Below are 14,604 nucleotides of genomic sequence, written 5' to 3'. Positions count from 1 at the left end.
CGGGCCATAAATAATCCTAAACCTATAGCACAACTGGTCAATGGAAAAGCTGAGTAAATTTTCATGCTCCCATCGGGTCACCATGAACTATTTTCTTCACTGGGCCAAACCCAAAGTGGATGTCAATCAAGGTGCTGAACTTGAGTTCAGATGTGCATGTGACCAGAAGAAAGATTCAAGATGTATTCTGAAATAATTAATGTAAGAAATCTAGGCCACAATAGGACTTGTTATTGAAAGCTACCAGGATGACAGCCCTGGAGACTGAAGTTGTGTGTACATGACAGAAATGAATTGGGTAGCAGCAGTATAAGCTTACTCACATTTGTCACTGTTCCTCAACCTTATTTTGGTGAGACCACCTCTATACAGAAAAAGATAGGCCAAAGCCCCAATGAACAGGCATAGACTGACCTTTCTGCAGAGACCAAACACTGGGATGGTGGTTTATGCAATGAGGACACCTGTTCCATTTCCCTGTAGACAAGATGCACCAAACCCTTTCATGTAGTCATCCAGCCAGCCTTCAAGATGGTAATGGCTCACAGTCACTACTACCCCGAGCTAGACCTGAAGAGGTGAAAGCCACCAATTCCCATTGCCCATTATTCAGCCACCTACTCCCACTATTTTTCCTGTAGCTCTCACAATGTGCTAGGTGCTGTACAAACGAAGAAAGGCAGTCTTTCCCCAAGACCCTTCAGTCAACAAGAGAAGTTGTTTGTACCTTTTTCTCCTACTCTAAGTGGTCAGTGGTGCTTTGCTGTCCCCAGTTGCCCTTCCACCTCATCATTAGTTAATTACTTTCTTGACAGCGTCATGGTAGGAATATGACTATGGAGAGGGCAGTGCTTTACATATCAGCTCCAAGAGGGGTTCCACATGTAGTCAAGCAGTGTGGGAGAAAAAGACAGCAGGTGGAAACTATTACTACTGATGAAGTGGAAAGGACTGTGGCAATATGAAAAAGACAAGGACAGATAAGCATTAAAAATTGGCATTAGTCAGGACCTTGAATGTAAAGATGAAAAGCTTGACACTTATGTGCTGAAGGAGTGGGGAACAAGGGATTCAAAGAAAGGGGGATATGATCATATTAATGAACTAATATGATCTAAGGGTCTATGTTTTGTATTCTAATTAATTAGAATAGTTTATTGACAAGAGGCACCACTGCAAGTACACGCTAAGTCAGACACCCACACACAAAAAGTACACCCAATTATAACAAGACATTTTGTAATGCTTGGATTTGCATGTTTCATATGATTTAGCATTAGCTGTATGTTAACACTAGAAGCCCAAGACTAAATAATTATGAGAAAATGTTTAACACTGGGCAAAAGTTTCAGCTTGCCTAATTACAAAGACCAAGCTCCCTTTGAAGAGTAAATCAAAGCACTAGAGGTACACCATTAACTTAAGTCTCCTCTAGCTATAAGCAAGGCCTGGGGACCAAAGTACAGGTAAATTGATTAACTGATTTGTGTGTAAATAAGAGACCATTTTTATAAGACCGTAGGACCTGGATGAAGGACCACCTTATCCTTATGGAACATTATATAGACTGAATCAGCCATTAGTGTCTCTAAGACACTCTAGATTAATGTAACTGTTACCAGAAACAATTTTCAGAGAAAGATGGTGAAGTGAAAATTCAAAGAACCACTCAAATGGTGGTTCCATTACCTTTGTAAGCCCCACTGTAAGTCTCAAGATGGGGATGGCTTCCAAACTGAAAAAAGCACTTGAAGAACCACCCTTTAAAAATCTCATCACTGAGGATGAAAATTCAGTTGAGTCTTGAATCAATGGGTGAAACGCCAAAATTACAACCAAGTGTACTCTTACAAAGTGGAGGAAGAAACCAAGACCAACATTCTTAAAACTTGGTGCCTGGAGTGAACTTCCTAAGTCCACTGTTAAACACGTAAATAAGCAGCCTGATTTTCAGAAGTGCTGAACCCCAACATCTCCCAATTTCTCACATAATAACTTTGTAACATACAAAACCCTCTGAGCAATTTGAAAGTTAGTCTTTGTTATGAGACTTTGTCAGAACACTTACAACATTAACCTGCCTCCACTTACCTGTAAGTCACACGTGAACAGAGATGCACCTTTTGCCTTAGAGACTGTGGTGATTTGTTGAAATGTCAACAGGTCGTGGACATAAATGTTATTTTCTGTTTTAGACAAAATTCCTAATTATTGTTCAATAATTTAAAAAACATGCAACTCATTTTTAATTTACAGAAACTATCACAAGACACTTTACAAAGCAGATCCAAACTAGTGAGAGAAATTTAAAGTTTCAGGATAGGAAGGAGACGGGTTTTTTTTTCCCCCCTTCACAATCTGAAAACAATCAGTGAGGCAGAGACAAAAAGGTTTCTGGGTTGCAGAAGACTTTCACACCAACTGTGGCAAGACTGCATGAAGGAACCAAGAACGGGTGCTAAACAAGCAAGCAAAGTGGAAGACAGACAGAAGAGAAAGCAGGCGACAGCAAGTTCATGATGGAAGCTCTCATTAAAAAAAAGACCATTTTGAACTGGCTCCTGAAATTTGTGGGTGGTGAACAGAGTTGAAAGTTGGAGCTGGTGTGGTCAAGTTTTTGTACGCACGAGAACGCAGGCAGCAGCATTCTACACATGCTGGAGTCGGGAGAGCTGGGACTTGGAGGTCAAAAAGGAAGGAGTTGTACCATAAGTAAAAAGAGACAAGGAAGATCATAATTCAAGAATAAGTTCACCCAACATACAGTACTCAAAATTCTTGCATAAGTTATTTGAATATTAGTGGTCTGTTCCCCAAATGTCTTTACTGGCTTAAGGGTAGCCCAGCTGCTTCTTAACCTATACTGCACAACACTTCCCTGCAAATTAGAGGGCAGAATTCTAGACTCAGTGACTTTAAAACAACTAGACCGCCATGCAGGTGTGAAGGACCACCCCAAATCAAGATGGTGGCAAACTGTTTTAAGAATAAGCCTTAGAGTAGGTGAGGGTATGAATTATTCACTTTCCTTGGTACAACAAACGGACAGTCTATATGGGGGTGGGGAAAAAGAGATGTCATGCTCAGCCAAGTAATTGCACCAAAAAAAAGAACTAAATACTGAAACATATTCTTCACTTACCTAACAAACTGACCAGAATTTTAAATTGGGAAACGACATGAATCTGAAAAGAGAATTGTATTAAAGCAACATCTCTACAAGCCAAACACTATTCCCTGCCCCCGCACCCGGACATGGACAGAGATTTAATTAGTCTATGCAAATAGTTTTATTTACCCACACAAGGCAATGAAGATGGGGCTACTGTTACTTTCTATGCAACATTCCTCCAGCTACTGTACAATCCCATACCTATACTCATGAAGTGTCTGATAAAGCTAGCTTATATTTTTTATATCCTTTCCGAGTGAGAAAGCTTAACAATGTAGATCCCTTTAACAAGATTTAACCATGTTCTGGTGCTTCACCAATAAAAGGATGTAAATGATTCCTTAAAAACTACTGTTCTTCTCCAACGAAAAGGTAAGGTGCTCTACTGCAGTGATACATTCAGTGTGCTAACATCTATCGAAATTAAAATGATAATAAAACTGACAGCAAGTCAGTACACAGCTATTCTAGATTCCAGCCTCTAATAGCCAAAACAATATTTGCACTTTAATAGCATGTTTCATCAAAGGATATCAAGTACCATGTCACACAGCAATGTATTATCTCCATCGTACAAACATGTATGATTTGCTGGAGGTCACAGCGATTCAGTAAGTGAGTCCTAACACCAAGTCATCTACTGTAACCACCAATCCAAGTTCCTTCCTACTGTAGGAAGGGACTGTGGACAAACTCACAGTCTAGTCTGTGCCACTCCCAACAAAGTTTACTGCTTAACAAAAAAAAAAAAAAAAAAAAAAGCTTTCTGGGGATTCCAGATTAATGTATTTCACATTGCACCCTCTTAGTGGAATCACCAGCAATTTTCCCCAATGTCAGCAACTGCCATTTCCTACCTGCTGAATCTTTTTTGAGAAGTTCTTGTTGGATTTCTCTAGTGTCACTTCAAATCTGTTGCAACCTACCAAGCAGAGATTAAAGAGCAACATAAAATCACAGTTGCCTTCAGATTTATTACTGCATAAACCCTTACTCTAAGTCCCATAAATTATAGCAGAAATCAAATTAAGTATCTAATGACAGAAGACTGCATGTCTTGTAAGAAGTGTGTGCTTCCTTTTTCTTAAACCAGTTTGGGGGATCTGAGGTTGTCATACATATCTAGCTGGGGATTCCAAAAACATGGTTTCACTTCATGAAGTCAGCAAATCAGAAGGTCCCATCTTTAGCTAAATCCTTGCCTTGGAATCTCAGATCCTAATATAATTTAATTAAATATTTAAAAAAACCCAAGCTATGAAGACAGCCCTAAAGCACCTTTTTTCCCAGCCAATCAAATACCAGCAACTCAAATCTCCAGGAAGCACATCACTGCAAGATGGAAAAAGAAAAAAACACTTCACTACAAGGGTTTAAAAGGAGTTTTATGGATACAAACTTACAGCCACTTTCTGATGATGTAACCTCTCCTGGTATTGATGCAAAAAGGGGGAGAAATTTACCAAGTGAGACAAAAGACACTAGCAACTCAAGTCAGCATGATCTATTGAAATACTGCCTATGGAGGCTGGGAAAGAGCTGGAATTAGGGTTTAGGAATCCAAGTGTCTACAATAGAAAGAGAATCCTTCTGAGACCAGGTGCAATTGGGGGCAGATCTGCCACACCTTTTAACTTTTTCCTTTGCAATCCAATGAGCTATTAAATTAAAGTACATTTAATAGTATGGCTTTCTGCATATTATAACTGGTAGATACCAGAGATATAGATCTGCTTAACATGAGTAATTTTATATATGATTCTAAATATAATAAGCGCTCTTTGTGGCATCACCAGAATGCACTGAGGCCACTTGTGACCGCTTCCTCAAAAGACAGAGAGGGGAGTATTTTTTGGTCTAGATTAGAATGTTCGGATTCTGAACCAGGTTTAATTTTATTATGTATATTGATCAAGATGGTGGGTCTCATCTTTTAATTAAGTTGCCCTTTTACTGAACCACCAATCTGATCTATTCGCCAGGTTCTGTTAGAGTTTATGCATGGTGGGTATTGTATTCATGCAGATTACACTAATTTACTGTAAATACACATGTGGAAACCATTATAGTTCAGATAGATAACCAGAAACTTCTATGCTTAAACTCTGTACCATTTTCTTTTTAATTTTATCATCTTAATACAATTCTTAACTTTGGTGGAATCTTGTGAGAAAGGGTAATTTTTAAAGCAGATGGTAAACTCTAGAAGACAGTTAACAGAGTAGAAGGAAAGAAAAGGTAAGATCTGTACATATTGCAGTGGCCCTGTATAAACATTTTCGTAAGCTACAGGTGATAAAAGCTGCTGTTCAGTATACTAAATGTACAAGGGTACCAGTATTATTAGAGTCACTGAAGAGTGGAGAAAGATACGTTGTCATAATATTGCACAAAAGCTTGGGGTTTTTTGTACAAGCTCACCTATATCCTTCCTGATCCTGTAAAGGAGGAGATGCCCTTGTTTGGTGCCAACAAGCAGCCATTCCTCTGTAAGATAAGAGAATTCTTATCAGTACCAATAAGAATACCCCTCTCAGCTAAAATTAATCTGAAAATTCTTCATCTTCTTAAACCGAAGCCCACTGTTGAATGGTCCAAAACATATTATGGCAAATTTCGGCTGGGGAATGTGCATGGCTCTTCCACTGTTTCCCTAGAGCAGGGGTACGCAAACTTTTTGGCCCAAGGGCCACATCTGGGTATGGAAATTGTATGGTGGGCCATGAATGCTCACAAAATTGGGGGTTGGGGTGAGGGCTCCGGTTGGGGGTGCAGGCTCTGGGGTAGGGCCAGAAATGAGGAGTTCAGGGTGTGAGAGGAGGCTCCAGGCTGGGGCAGGGGTACGGGGGTGAGGGCTCGGGTGCAGGCTCTGGGGTGCGGGAGGGTGGGACCAATGGGTTCAGAGGGTAGGAGGGGGATATGGGCTGGGGCAAGGGGTCAGGGTGCAGGCTCTGGGCTGCGCTTACCTCAAACAGCTCACAGAAGCAGCTTCATGTCCCCCCCAGCTCCCATGCAGAGACACGGCCAGGCAGCTCCGTGTGCTGCCCCATCTGCAGGTGCCGCCCCTGCAGCTCCTATTGACCCTGTTTTCTGGCCAATGGGAGCTGCGGAGGCAGTGGCAGCGTGCAAAGCCTACTGGCTGCCCATATGCTTAGGAGCCGGAGGAAGCCGCACAGAGCAAGCCTCCAACCCCGCTCCCCAGCAGGAGCTTGAGGGCTGGATTAAAAGGTCTGAAGGGCTGGATGCAGCCCCCGAACTGTAGTTTGCCCAAGTCTGCCCTAGAGGAAGTGCTTACATATAGAGTAACCTTTGTTTTGGGAAACAAACATTTCCAGGGATCAGGAAAGAAGTATGAAAACATGGCCCCGATACTGGAGCCTACTTGCTCATAATTAGGGCCTTACCAAATTGGTGGCCATGAAAAACGTGTTATGGACCATGAAATCTGGTCTTGTATGCGCGTTTATCCCATACTATACAGATTTCACAGGGGAGACCAATGTTTCGCAAATTGGAGGTCCTGATCCAAAAGCCAGTTGCAGGCACGGGGGTGGGGGGGAGAGTGTCGCCAGGTTATTGTATGGAGATCATGGTATTGTCACCCTTAACTTCTGCACTGCCTTCAGAGCTGGGTGGCTGGAGAGTGGCGGCTGTTAACTGAGGGCCCAGATCTGCAGGCAACAGCAAAGAAGTAAGGGTGGCAATACCATAACATGCTGTCTTTACTTCTGTGCTGCTGTTTGAGGAGGCTCTGCCTTCAGAGCTCGGATCCCAGCTAGCAGCTGCCACTCTCCAGCTGCCCAACCCTGAAGGTGGCGCTGCCACCAGCAGCAGTGCAGAAGTAAGGGTAGCAGTACTGCAACCCCCCTACAATAACCTTGCAATCCCCCACAACTCCTTTTCATGTCAGGGCCCCTACAATTACAACACCATGAGATTTCACATTTAAATAGGTGAAATCATGAAATTTATGATTTTTAAAATCCTATGATCGTGAAATTGACCAAAATGGACTGTGAATTAGGTAGGGCCCTACTCATAATGAAGTAAAAGGGAGAGAGCTCCGCATTCTTCATAAATATACATAAACTACTTTTCAAGCATTGGCTGCTGCATACAGATGCCTGGTGTTCCTCCCAACTTATTGGTCTACACAGTGAAAAATTGGAGGGAGCAAGATAAATTTAGATACTACCATTTGTGAGTTCTGACTTTGAACACAGTAGTCGAACATTTAGAAGCCACAGTGGTCCCCATGAATTATTCAGTTATGTCTGAAGTGATTACATTAGTAAAAAAAAAAAAATGGTATTTGAGTTGCTGTGACACGTAAAAGTCAATCATTTTGGATTTACAAAGTAGAATACTTGAGAAATCCACTGTTTTTCCACACACACACACTTTCATACATTGCATATTAGAAGGCTTTGAATCTAAGTGTTACTGTGCAACTCATCCACAAAAATCTTTGTTCATTAAATTTCAATTAATCTTTAGCTTCATAACAGGGAAAACTTTACTAAACATATGAAATTTACCTTTCCCTTTTTCACACCATATTTTCTCAAAGCTACTTGTGATTTAACAAGATCTTGCTTCCCCTGAGCCTCCTTTTCTCCTATTTAATCAGAAATTAAGTCAAAACTGGAAGTACAACATCTCTCTTCCATGAGACTGCTGTGCTCAAAAAACCCACAGGATTATGACTTCAATGAAACAAATAAATTTGTTCTGCAATGAAGTTTCTCAGTTTCAATGTTTTCTCCACTGTATTAGTGCCACTGTAAGGAATATATTCAATTTAGCTACAGAATTTAAGTCACAGTGTTTTGTTTTTAAGGCTTAATTAAAAACAAGCCAAGTTTCTGACAAAGTTACTCTTTTACATGAAAGTTTTTGTTCCATAGCATAACATTTATTTGAAACTGCTCCAATGGTTTAGTATTAAAAAGAGTCCCAAAGAAAGCTGATTAGAGCATAGATGAGGCAGTCAAAGGTGCATGATAAATAAGACCTATTCACCTAGGTATCACTCACACAAATTTGCTATGAACCATCTACTTGCTAAACTTGATTTGTTAATATCACAGCTTTACTATATTAACAAGCAATCTACAAGAAAGAAAGTTACAGGGAGAAACTAGCTAACCCATATTTATAAATATTGAAACATTTTATACTACTGTAAGTAATCACTGCTCCATCTACAGTAATAACAGTTACTTGAATTGTCACTTAGGCCTGATCTACACTTAAAATTTGAGTCGACATAGGTTGGCATAGCCCTGAGAGACATAGCTAACTCCCATGGTAGATGCTGCTAGTTCAATGGAAAAATGATTCTATCCTCGGGGGTGGGGGGTGTTTACCTACACTGATAGAAAATCCCCTTCTGCCAGCACAGACTGCATCAGCATAGCTATGGTGCTGTAGCTATGCCCCTAGTTCCAGAGTATACACACAGCCTTGGATAACTGTTCTAACCCACCAGGTCAGATTGTTTTGTATTTAAGACACAAAGAATGGGTTTATTCACAAATAAAACACACCAGGTAGGGAAAGGCAAAGTATCACTTCTTATGCTACACAAGAACACATTTTCTCCCTCTCTACCATTCAGACTCACACTTAACACACAATGGGAACGAAAAACACGGAGGATACACAAGACCAAAACAAAAAATTTCATCCCACAACAAACAAACCTATTCAAGGTTTCAGAGTAGCAGCCGCATTAGTCTGTATCCGCAAAAAGAAAAGGAGTACTTATGGCACCTTAGAGGCGAACAAATTTGAGTATAAGCTTTCGTGAGGTACAGCTCACTTCACCGGATGCATGCAGTGGAAAATACACTGGGGAGATTTATATACACAGAGAACATGAAAAAATGGGTGTTACCATACACACTGTAAGGAGAGTGATCAGGTAAGGTGAGCTATTACCAGCAGGAGAGCGGGGGGGGGGGAAGGGGGTTTTACAATGATAACACCAATTTTTTCATGTTCTGTGTGTATATAAATCTCCCCACTGTATTTTCCACTGAATGCATCCGATGAAGTGAGCTGTAGCTCACAAAAGCTTATACTCAAATAAATTGGTTAGTCTCTAAGGTGCCACTAGTCCTCCTTTTCTTTTCACTTTGTGTAATGACACATTCACTCCCAGTCTTTATTCAAGTCTACAAACTGAGCGCAACCAGATCAGACAGATCACCCAAACGTTTAAAAAACAGACCCATACACAGACCAAAGTGGGTCACTTCCACTACCCTTCAAAACTGCATCTTTTTAATGAATGGAGGCTACAAATCACACTTCAGCCCAGTTCCAGTCCCCACTCTCTCTATTCCCTGTAACGGGGGCTCAATCCCCGCTAGCCGTTGCCCTGGGCTACGCTCAAGATGGGTCACACAAGTGGTTTGTAGAGACCCCAAAATTCGAAGTCTGGAGCGTGTTTTTAGAAAGAGTTTCGAGCCCTTCCCGCGAGGAACCCACCCCGCGGACGGGAACAGCCGCAGCGAGCCGGGAGGCTGAGGGCAGCGCTGTGTCCCAGGGGTGCCTGGAGACACTGGGCTCAGGGGCAGCGGGCTCAGCCGCGGACACCAGGGCGCGCGGCCACAAGCGGGCCGCGGCCTCGGAGCTGGTCCCAGGGGCAGGCGGACGAACCGCCGCGGGGTCCCCGGGACTCCTTCGCGGGGCCCGCCACCCACTCCGCCGCCGGGTCCCCGGGGGAGGGGCCAAGGCCCGTGGGGAGGAGTCCGGGGGCAGCCCCGCCGCTCACCCCAAGCCGCCAGACAGTCTATCTGCAGCGGCAGCTTCTCCAGGATCGGCACCGGCTCGAAGGCGTCGTGCATGGCGGCAGCTCCCCGCGCTCGCCCCGGGCCGGTAGCGCCACCTCAACCGCACCCCCGGGCCGGCCAGGCTGGAGAATCCTGCGCCTCCCCGACGCAGGGCCCCCGCGGCCCCAAGTACAGGCCCAGCTGATCCCCAACCCTTCCCAGCAGCCCCCGCGCCCAGTCCGTTCCGCTTCCCCGCGGGAGCCCGCCCATAAGCTCCGCCCCCTCCGCAGGGCAAGCTCCGCCCTAGGCCCCGCCCCCTCCCCGAGCCTGCAGCCCCGCCCTATGGGTCCGGCCCGCTCCCGGCTCCACCCCGACCCGCGAGGCCTGTGCCCCTTAGAGGCGCCTCGTCCGGCCCGAGGCGTCCCGCTCCCACCTCCCCTTGACTCCGCTCCAGAGCCCGGCCCTTCCCTACCCCGGCACGGGGCGAGTCCCCCCTACTGCCAGCCCGGCCTCCCTGCAGTGCCCCTCGCCCTTCCCCGGCCCGGCCCATGCGCACGGGGCCCGCTCGCCCCCAGACCTGTAGCTCAGAGCCCGCCTGCGCGCCGTGACTCTGCCGCTTCTGAGCGGCATGGCCTAAAGCAAACGCGCTGTTCAGCAGGAGTAACGTGACACCTGCTCTCTGAAGCAGGACCCCAGGCCCTGAGCGCTGTGAACGTCCCGTCCCTCTTAATGGGGGGGGTAGAAACACCGAAGGCTGCTGCCTCCTTAAATAGGTTCAATAGTCGCCACTTCACGGCTGCTCAGCTTGGCAGAATCATCCAGCCACCATGCTTGCAGCCGGGGGCCATGGAGCAGTAAGCACTGGCGCACGCAGGAGGGCATCCAGTTAAAACACAAGCGCTGGCCCAGGGAGTTCAAGCTGCTGTTCACTTCCGACCGTTCCCCCAACATTTAAGGTACCAGGAGCCTGCCCGGAGAAGGGGAGGAAAGGATGGCGTATCACCCTGTAACAGTAGCTATTAGAGTCACCCCGTAAGCATGACCCATCTCACAGTGACTAGGACCAAACTAAAATTAAAAAGGGCAGTTTCGTTCCAGCACTCGCAGACGTGTGCGTTCATGACCTCAGCTTCAGCTGCTTCCTTAGGGCTAAAACACCAAGGGGCAGCCAGGGCCTATGCACCAAAACCACAACTTATCAAAGGAACCGTTACACTTGCTAAGACCAATTGGCCATCGAGCCTATCTCCTTTCCTTGACAGTTTACAGTAGAAAATGAATAAAGCTCAAGATTATGAGGCTCAATAAAATGAAGCTTACATTTTGATAAGATAGTTATGTCATGCCTTTGCAACCATTTGTCAGCCTACTTTTTACTGCCTCTCACAGTTAAAGTGAGAATAGTAGTGGTGTTACTGTCCTAAAACAAACATATTGCTCTTTTTGACTTCTGTACTATCAGCAAGGATGTATTAACATTGCTTTATACATGTACAGTATTTATGATACAATTGTACCCATTACTTCATAGAGGTGAAGCCAAACTCCATTGTCACCCTCTTCAGCAACTGCATGTGAGCCTTATTCATTCTCTTTCCATCAAGGCTGATGGTTCTTCCCTTCATCACATGACCCTAGTCTCATCTAATTCTACCAAGCTTCTACCACCCTCATCATAGATTCATAGATATTCAGGTCAGAAGGGACCATTATGATCATCTAGTCTGACCTCCTGCACAACGCAGGCCACAGAATCTCACCCACCCACCCCTGCGAAAAACCTCTCACCTATGTCTATGCTACTGAAGTTCTCAAATCGTGGTTTAAAGACTTCAAGGAGCAAAGAATCCTCCAGCAAGTGACCCTTGCCCCATGCTACAGAGGAAGGCGAAAAACCTCCAGGGCCTCTTCCAATCTGCCCTGGAGGAAAATTCCTTCCCGAGATCCTGACTCCTCATGGGGAGGTGGCCGGGGGCCACCCCGCCCTTCACCCCAAGCTGCTAGACAGTCTATCTGCAGGGTAGGGGCAGCCTCAACACTGAGTCTGTGGCCTGGGGGAGCTTCACAGGGATCTTCCCACCTGTGCTCCCAATGCCATGCTGGAGCCTCCACCTTTAAACACATAAAATTTGCATCATTTTTATTTTTTTGGCACAGAATGCCCTCAGGAGTAACCACTTGCACTGTTAAGTACCCTACTGCTCATAAGACTACTCTCAAATATAAGTTATCCAGAGTGATGGTACAGCTGAGCCCATAGCATTAAACTATTTCATGAGAGGAAACAGACTCTTGCCACTGAAAAAATATAGGAAACCCATGTCAAAACAAAAAAAGGGAAAGTAGCTGAGAGCCAGAAATTGTGTAGAATACATACTGAAACAGAGTGTGCATTTTGTTGATTAGGTATAGTATCCATCCACAGGATGGAGAGACAGCTTCAATATTGAATCAATCTACTGCTTGAGAAAAGTCAAGTAACAGCATGGATCAAGAGCCCAGCATAGCTGTTGGCTGATAGTATGCGATCTCTGCTATAAGAAAAGGAGTACTTGTGGCACCTTAGAGACTAACCAATTTATTTGAGCATAAGCTTTTTTGTGAGCTACAGCTCACTTCATGGGATGCATACTGTGGAAAGTGTAGATCTTTTATACACACAAAAGATGAAAAAATACCTCCTCCCACCCCACTCTCCTGCTGGCAATAGCTTATCTAAAGTGATCGCTCTCCTTACAATGTGTATGATAATCAAGTTGGGCCATTTCCAGCACAAATCCAGGTTTTCTCATGGGGGGGGGGGATGAGAAAACCTGGATTTGTGCTGGAAATGGCCCAACTTGATTATCATACACATTGTAAGGAGAGCGATCACTTTAGATAAGCTATTGCCAGCAGGAGAGTGGGGTGGGAGGAGGTATTTTTTCATCTTTTGTGTGTATAAAAGATCTTCTATGCTTTCCACAGTATGCATCCCATGAAGTGAGCTGTAGCTCACAAAAGCTTATGCTCAAATAAATTGGTTAGTCTCTAAGGTGCCACAAATACTCCTTTTCTTTTTGCGAATACAGACTAACACGGCTGTTACTCTGATCTCTGCTATGTTTATTGTCCTCTCAAACCTCTTGCACACCTAGCCAGTTTTACCAATTTTGAAAGTTGTTCGAAATACCTCTTAAGCTTAGATTCAAAATTCAAATATATGTCCTGGACAACCATCTCAAGAGCTTTTCAACCAGCAAGTGACATCAAGCAAGTGACGATTATTGCTGAGCTTAATTTATAACAGGGAATAGGACAACTATTAGAATGGAATCAGAGAGGAGGTAAGTAAGATAGCAGGCATCTGAGGGTTAAAAGGGAAATAGTAAACTAGAGCTTGATTATTGTTTAAAGAAGCCAAGTTCCTTGCAACTCTTTTGAACAAAGATTATTTTCTGTCCATTCCCCATCACAAAGCAGAGCTGCTCAGCAGAAGGAATCCAACTGAGTTAGGTCCTTCCTATGCCCTGACCTAGGTTTTATTAAAAACACACATATAACCATCTCCACATTGCAGTTCCAAGGCAGGTGGTGATTCTTTGTTCTATTCACCTCTAATATCAAACAGGAGTTAAAGAAAATAGCACAGAAGAGCCAGTTAGCAGCAGCATGGGAGCCAGCAAACAGAGCCAGAAAACAGGGGCGTTTGAGTGTAGAGCTGTTGGAGAAGAAGGGAGGCAAGCCCCTCTTTCTTAAGGGCAGAGAGCAAGTTCTTGGGAGTCTGTTTGCTTGCTGGTTTGCTTTCTGTTTTTCAGTTTTCAGAGGCTGGTAGGGGCAGAGTGCTGTGAGAGAAGCAGAGCCTTTGATCATAGCAGAGCCCTGATTAGGGGGCCTATAAAGGAAGCCAAACAGCCAGCAACAGGGGCACAGGAGACAGCAAACAGAGCAGAAAATGGAGTCTGGAAGAGGGAGTGTGGTGTTCTGAGCTTGCAGGGTTTTTCCCCCTTGACAGGAGCTTAGGCAGGAATGCTATGACAGACACAAAGGCAGCAGTGGTAGTGATCCAAGGAATGGAAGAAACAGAGAAGATGACTAGACATGGATGCTATGGGATGTACGTTATCCTGGAACAGGTACCCAAAGAGCCCAAAAACTTCATTTGAATGAAGTGGCGCCTGATAGAGCTAATGGAAGAGAAGATCCGAGGTTTGGAGATGCAGGTGGAAAGCATGCTTGAGTTTCAAAGGGGATTCAAGCTGATGATGGAGGGAAGGCAAGGGGAGGCAGAAGGGAAAACTCAGGACTCTCAGATTGAAGCTGGACTAAAGAACTGTGAGGATAGACTGCTGGATGAGGAAAGTGGCCTATGGAAGCATGAGACTGTGGTGTTACAAAAAATGTGAACATGATTTGATCTCCAAGATAATCCACTTTCTAGACAAAGGAAATGCAGTAGATCGAGTCTACCTGGATTTCAGTAAGGCATCTGATACAGTTCCACATGGGAAATTATAAGTTAAATTGGAGAAGACTGGGATTAATATGAGAACTAAAAGGCGGAGAATGAACTGGTTAAAGGGGAGACTACAATGGGTCATACTGAAAGGGGAACTGTCAGGCTGGAGGGAGGTTACTTGTGGAGTTCTTGAGGGATCCATCTTGGGACCAAAT

At 44.4% G+C, this 14,604-nt stretch overlaps 1 protein-coding gene across 6 annotated transcripts in view; it reads right to left on the bottom strand.

The window, feature by feature from the left end:
• VPS39 (VPS39 subunit of HOPS complex) overlaps positions 1 to 10,256 on the bottom strand; it is a 32,510-nt gene extending 22,254 nt beyond the window's left edge. The window contains exons 1-7 of one of the 6 annotated variants that reach the window (XM_043548095.1): positions 9,954 to 10,184; positions 5,594 to 5,659; positions 4,576 to 4,602; positions 4,030 to 4,094; positions 3,143 to 3,185; positions 2,628 to 2,678; positions 2,092 to 2,186 (exon numbers count right to left, since the gene is read on the bottom strand). In XM_043548095.1, the coding sequence (XP_043404030.1) occupies positions 2,092 to 2,186; positions 2,628 to 2,678; positions 3,143 to 3,185; positions 4,030 to 4,094; positions 4,576 to 4,602; positions 5,594 to 5,659; positions 9,954 to 10,026 (420 nt within the window). In that variant the 5' untranslated portion in view covers positions 10,027 to 10,184. Of the gene's footprint in view, positions 1 to 414; positions 722 to 2,091; positions 2,187 to 2,627; positions 2,679 to 3,142; positions 3,186 to 4,029; positions 4,095 to 4,575; positions 4,603 to 5,593; positions 5,660 to 9,953 lie in introns of those variants that run through there. The other 5 variants (XM_043548093.1, XM_037900423.2, XM_043548094.1 and 2 more) reach the window with 5 other exon arrangements.
• Positions 10,257 to 14,604: the final 4,348 nt, after the last annotated feature.

The sequence above is a fragment of the Chelonia mydas genome, chromosome 6 (genome assembly GCF_015237465.2).
Source record: "Chelonia mydas isolate rCheMyd1 chromosome 6, rCheMyd1.pri.v2, whole genome shotgun sequence".
Classification (NCBI taxonomy): Eukaryota; Metazoa; Chordata; order Testudines; family Cheloniidae; genus Chelonia; species Chelonia mydas.
This window is presented reverse-complemented; position numbering and strand designations above follow the sequence as displayed.